The sequence below is a fragment of the Hemisphaericaspora subhashii genome, assembly GCF_019202705.1.
Source record: "Hemisphaericaspora subhashii strain CBS 10753 chromosome Unknown scaffold231, whole genome shotgun sequence".
NCBI lineage: Eukaryota > Fungi > Ascomycota > Pichiomycetes > Serinales > Debaryomycetaceae > Hemisphaericaspora > Hemisphaericaspora subhashii.
In genome coordinates this window covers 1-6,037 of record NW_026057182.1, presented here as the reverse complement: position 1 = coordinate 6,037, position 6,037 = coordinate 1, and the positions used below count along the sequence as shown (strand labels likewise).

At 34.9% G+C, this 6,037-nt stretch overlaps 3 protein-coding genes across 3 annotated transcripts; 2 read left to right on the top strand and 1 right to left on the bottom strand. All coding sequences in view use genetic code 12, as the record gives it.

The window, feature by feature from the left end:
* Positions 1 to 1,063: 1,063 nt before the first annotated feature.
* On the top strand, positions 1,064 to 1,810 carry ZCF3 (Zcf3p; the record flags this gene model as incomplete). The annotated part of the gene is made up of 1 exon (XM_049405024.1): positions 1,064 to 1,810. The coding sequence occupies one exon, from the start codon at positions 1,064 to 1,066 to the stop codon at positions 1,808 to 1,810; it is 747 nt and encodes a 248-aa protein (XP_049266551.1).
* A 1,544-nt stretch (positions 1,811 to 3,354) lies between these two features.
* On the top strand, positions 3,355 to 3,777 carry J8A68_000142 (mitochondrial 54S ribosomal protein mL43; the record flags this gene model as incomplete). Its single annotated transcript, XM_049405013.1, has 1 exon — positions 3,355 to 3,777. The coding sequence occupies one exon, from the start codon at positions 3,355 to 3,357 to the stop codon at positions 3,775 to 3,777; it is 423 nt and encodes a 140-aa protein (XP_049266550.1).
* Positions 3,778 to 4,527: 750 nt separating this feature from the next.
* Positions 4,528 to 4,773, bottom strand: J8A68_000141 (uncharacterized protein; the record flags this gene model as incomplete). The annotated part of the gene is made up of 1 exon (XM_049405002.1): positions 4,528 to 4,773. One exon carries the CDS (start codon positions 4,771 to 4,773, stop codon positions 4,528 to 4,530), a length of 246 nt encoding a protein of 81 aa, XP_049266549.1.
* Positions 4,774 to 6,037: the final 1,264 nt, after the last annotated feature.

Below are 6,037 nucleotides of genomic sequence, written 5' to 3'. Positions count from 1 at the left end.
GCTTTTATATCGTTTTCTGGGGTACAGGGTCTTGCTTGAAAGTGGTGAACCCTCGCGAAGTTCTAAGCACTCAAAGGAAACTCTCAAGTTATAATCACGTTTTATTTCTTAATAACAAGATCGTGCTTTAGTGAGCTTACCAATAGTTCTTTAGGATATTGGACATTGCAATGCAATGTTTGATTCAACAAAACAGAATTTAAACAGAATACCCTGTTCCGGACAGTGTCATTTTATAAAGACATCTATGCTGGAACTATGTCGTCAAATTGCTGGTAAGCCGCTTGAAATGGATTCAGTTCGATTGGATTCCTTGCGACAAATCTGATCCTTAATAGTATCGCTAACAAGTTCTTTTTAGATATCCTGAAAGTTCAATTTCACTGTTGCTTTACTTCAAAGACCTTACTTAAGTGTACTAAAGCATAGCTCAATCTCCTAATATCCCACAGCGAAGGGCACACCTGTGTATTCTGTTGATACTAGCCAATTTACATTCAGTTGGTTGAATGGATTTTTGATCGTGTGACGTTTTTTTCAAGTTGTATTATTGGTAGGTGCTGTAAACGCTAACTCCGTTTAAGTATGCAGCTAATGTCTAGCGTTTTACAGCTTCTGATTGGCCCCCTAAGCAGGCGCTTGAATTTTGGTCGGCTTTCGCTTGATGCCGTTAATTGCAAAAAAGTGTGAAATTTTTTATTTTTCCGGTAGGCGAATTGACATGACAATTTCAAAAAATAATTTTAGAGCCGAATCCATTTTTAGAAGAAAAAAATTTCAAACTGTCTGTTAATTACAAAAATGGAAAGACCTTGCGCGGTTAATTTCTTTTTTCGTTAGGAATTCGTTGTGACTTAACCTAAATGTGATATAACATCGCGGTTAACTCGATCTAAGTTTCCTGAAATGGACGCTGACTCAAACTTTTAAAAATTTGCAAATTAATTTAAATTGTAAGACCACACTTTGATATTTTCATATATAATCATCATCCGCCCCTCCCTTTCATGAAAATTTTAGACCAACAGTTTTCTTTTTCATTAAAGTGTAAACCTTATCAAAAATGGAAAAGTGTAATTATAGATCTTATCAACAAGTGCTAAACATTACTGTGAAACCAAAGACAGTTAAGGCAACCACTCAACCTGTAAATTCAACTAAGAAAGTTGCAAAACCAAAAAGAGATGAAAATCAAATTAAAAGAAGAACCAAGACTGGTTGTTTAACTTGTAGAAAGAGAAAGAAGAAATGTGATGAAGATAAAGTCAATGGGAAATGTCAAGCTTGTACTAGAAACTTTTTAGAATGCTGTTGGCCAGAACAAACTATTCCAACTATCATTACTTCAAAGGCTCCTCCTATTAAGGAACTTAAATCAGGGTCTAAATCACCAATCCTTAAATCAACTAAATGTGATATTAAATCTTTATTAGCAACACCTATTATGACTGAACCACAAGTGAAGTCTGAACCAGCTGTGAAGCATGAACCAATACCTTATCCAAGCCCTATTCAATCACCTGTTTTCAGTGAAGTGAAATGTGAACATTATAATCATGACGTCAATTACATTGCACTTCCACCATTATTCAATGTTAACTACAAACTTCAAAGCAAGGATAGTAATGTCAGAGGTATCAAGACTGAATGCATTAAAGAAGAAAAGCCAAAGATTATGGTTGCTGCTGCTTCAGATGTTGCTGATTCAAAAGAGATTGTTGCACCAACCACTGCTATTGTTGCCGCTTCTACAAAGTTTATTATTACTTCATTCAATGTCAATAAGGACTTGTGTCAAATTCCTAATTGATTTTGATTATTTTATATATATATATTGGATTCTCTTCCAATTTGGTTCGGTTCCTGATGGGTTTATTTCATTTCATTTCTTTATTTTAATTTTGGTGTTTATTTATTTTGGGTTTTTTTAATAAATTTGAAAATTTTTATTTTTATTATTTTTTTTTATTAATTCATGTGTAGAATTGGATTTTGCGGCTATTTATCTCTATAGGCAAGTGACACCGAGAAGGTTTATGCGCGTCTTATCTATCTGCACGTGATAAAAAATTGTTGCAAAAAAAAGGGCCTGGCAAAAGACGAACTGCAAAAAAAGGAGAAACACTTCTCGTTGCAACGCAAATCAGTAAGTCTGTCTTCAGATATTAGCTTGAATGCTTAGTATACCCAATGGGCCCATCCGGAAGAGTTTCGTGGGCAATCTGCTGAAAATTGCCGTTTCTCGGTGGCACTGGTCATTCAATTTTGGCTCGGTATCTCATACGGATTGTGCGATCCAGTCTGCACAACTAGTGGAGTTTATGTCTAATTATAGATTATCAGAGTATTTCACCCTCGCCTTTTGGGGTGTTTCCTTTCAAAAGAGTTCCTCCACGGGCCATGCCTTAGTTCTTGGTTAGTTTTTTCTCTCTCGCGTATACCAAGGTAAATGTCTTTCACTATGGGAGCAAGTAAGACACGAGCGTAAGCCTAAATTGATGCTATCTGTGAATGGTTTTGTGAAGCTATATTGACAATATTTTCGAGAACGTCTTAAGTTATCCAGATATGAGGAAGAGATTGTATATGTAAAAAAAAAGAGGAAGAAAAAACTGGTATAGAAGACAGTATGCTCGTGGAAGTTTGAATATCTATCTGGTATGTCAGAAGCTCGCCCTGCTATCCATATTTCTCAAAGCCTTAAGTACCAGACTCGACGGAGGTAAGATATTGACTGGAATACGATTTTCTCTGCTTCCTCTTCCCTTGCTTCTGGGACTAGAGATCCCCGGTCGTAAAACGAATAATATCATTGATCCCCGGAGAAAATGTTCTTTTTCCTTTAACTATCGTGTTGAGAAGCATTTCTGAAGGCTTCCCCTTAGATATCAATCTGATATACACCGTGGATATCCATCTAATCCAAAAAATCTATTCGCCTGTTCGCTCTCGCTCGATCAACTTCTACACTCGAAACTTCAACCAAATGGGCGTGTGGCGTAGTTGGTAGCGCGTTCGCTTAGCATGCGAAAGGTCTCCGGTTCGACTCCGGACTCGTCCATTCTTTTTAATTTTTACCTGGTCTAAGATAAGTTAATGAGTTTTATGTTGTTTTATTACTGCAAAATTTTTTTTCACTCAGGTTCCACATTTTTTTTGGCTAAAATTCGCATCACAAGAAATTCTTTTTTTGGTCTTGGTTGCACGACCTATTTAGAACCACAGAAAAAAGTCGTGTGCACCACAAGATTTGTTTCAGTCAATGAAAATTTTTCTAACTTAGATTGATTCAGTACGAGGTTGTAAATAGACTAAAAGGAGGGTTACGGATATTTAAAGAATAATAAAAGAGAGATGCCTATAAAAGCTATACCTAAATTATCTGTCGCACGTAATGGTGTTGGTGCATTCGTGAATCCATGTTATAAAGTAATTGTTCAATATTGTAATTGGGGTGGATCCTCACAAGGTTTGCGTGATGTATTGGCAAATAAACAATTAGGTAAAATTGCTGATCAACACAAGGGAACAGTATTTGAAGTGACTAAAAGATCGGGAAGTCCAAAATTAATATTCCATTACAATAATAAGACTCAACAGACAGTAGATGTTGCTCGTTTGAATGAAGGTGAAGTAGTTGATAAGATTAATGATTATATTCGACGTTCAGGAAATAACTTGTTTAAATGTAATCATAAAGTTATTTCTAATAATGATTCCGTTAGAGGTATATGGTCTCCATTATATACTCCAAAGGGCCACAGATTTAAGATCTAAATTGGAAAACAATGACAATAGAACTTGTATTTAGAGTGAGAATCTATTAAAAATGTATATAGTTAACAGAGAAATACATGAGCATGATTTGGCATGAAAGGAAATGAGAACAGGAGATGAACCCTGTAATTCTTCAGTATGAATTCTGCAGTACTAAAGTGTTGTTTGTAGAAACTGAGATCTCTTTGTCGCATGGAAGTAAGAGCAGTACACATTATAAAGGTATTTTGCAGCAAGTAAGTCATGTCGTCGTCTTTCTGCTCTAGACCTTGACAAGGAGGCATATACATCACTTAAATGTAACAGAGTGCTCATATATATGATAACAACAAGCACGGCGCTACCCATAAATTGAGAGAGACGGCTTATGTGGTTGATTTAGGCTAGTTTAGAACTTGTATTGGGAAGCTCTTCTAAAGAGTAGATAGATGGTTATTAAATAGTATCATTTGCACTCTACATACACAAGCATATGATTATCATAAGAAAACATGCAGAAAGCCCAGAGAGTATATCTATCAAAAGGGTAGCTCTAACATCCAATTACATTGTACGTCTGTAAAAGGATTTCGGGATTTACTTCCGGTGAGTTATTCCACATTCTATATCCTTATTTTCCATTATTCTATTTTTTACATGCACTTTATTTATTTTTTGTACTAATCTAATTTTAGTAACCCTTCTAATTTTAGCAAGACCTTGGATTATATACTACAACAATCTCTGATGACGTCTTTTCTCAATATTGAATCATCTCTGATCGCATCTTATCAAGTCTCTGACTTGTTCATAGTCTCTGACTTGTTCATAGTCTCTGACTTGTTCATAATATTCTTGTTTCTTTTCTGTTATGGCCATTCTATGATAAGGTGTTGAGTCCTTGGCAATTAGAAGGCGGTCTCTGATAGTGGCCTTGGCTTGTTGTTTATTCAGCGTGTCCATTAGGTCAGTAGCTGGACGTCTTGGCATTGGCAATCGTTCCTTCAGCTTACGCATTGGTCCATGACGCGTCGTTGTCCTTGTTTAGTAGACTCTTTGTGTCTTGGCAGAATTTAGACCAGCTCCTTCCTAAGCATTATAAATATCAGTCTAATTCCCCCAAGTTTCAGTGTAGTTTAGTATTCGAGAAAAGATATATATTTTTAGATATAAAAATAATTAAGTCTAGATTAGATCAGTTTATAGTTTGCACAAGCTTTCCCCTCATTAATACTCATTTAATCTATAACATTTTCTATATAGCGGGCTTATAGTGTACACTTTCCTTTTTCTCACCATATATTTCAGTTATTCTGTCTACTATGTTTATCTTATTCAGCTTGCACTGTTCATATTCTTATATCATATATTGTGGTCTTTATGGTATGTCATATATCTTATATCTTATGTTGCTTATATTAAGGTAATGTTATGTTAGTATATTTTATCATATATTAAATACGTACCAGTGATTTAATATGACCAAGTTTATTTTCTAATGGAATTAATATGATCACATTTATTTTATAAATAGATCTCGGCTCCGAATCTGGTTTACATCCTACAACAACTATTAAGGTTTTAACTATGTGGAATTTTGGAAATTACGATTATTGATCCTAATTTAAATGCGGACTCCTAAAGGGGGTATAAATACCACATGATATTCCCTCTGGAATAGACTTCATAACTTATTCTTCATTGAAGTAACCATCTAATCATCAGTATGTTTGCTTCATTAAAAAAGATCGATTCATCAAACGTTTCAGTAATGTCTGCTGCTTCCAGTTTGGATACCGTTAAATCCAAGACAAAGTCTATCTTCAGTCGCAACAAAAGTCAAAAAGCTGCTAAGAAGAACAAAACCACCAACATGCGTATCATTGCTGAATATATGGCCCTGAGATAAGTTGTTTGCTGGAAGTATTAATACTTGGCAACAGAGCCAGATTTATGATGAGAATAAAAAGTTTGCAACCATTTTTCAGTGCCGCGCCAGAAAACCTATGTATATTCAACTTTGCATACTTAATAAGGCTTCAACTGAAGGCTCGTCGAGATAGTTAAAGGCCCGGAGAGCTGGGCCCATTAACAGTACATTGCATGTACGAGTCATTCTTATTCTTTTCTACTATTTTTTCAATTAGTAAATAGCAAACAAATAAATAATATTCATAGTTCAACTTCTCAAGTAAAAAAAAAAGCAGTCTCTCCAAATGGTAATTTTTTTTTTTTTCCAACAATAATGTATTAACTATTTAACATACTAATTACTAATAAG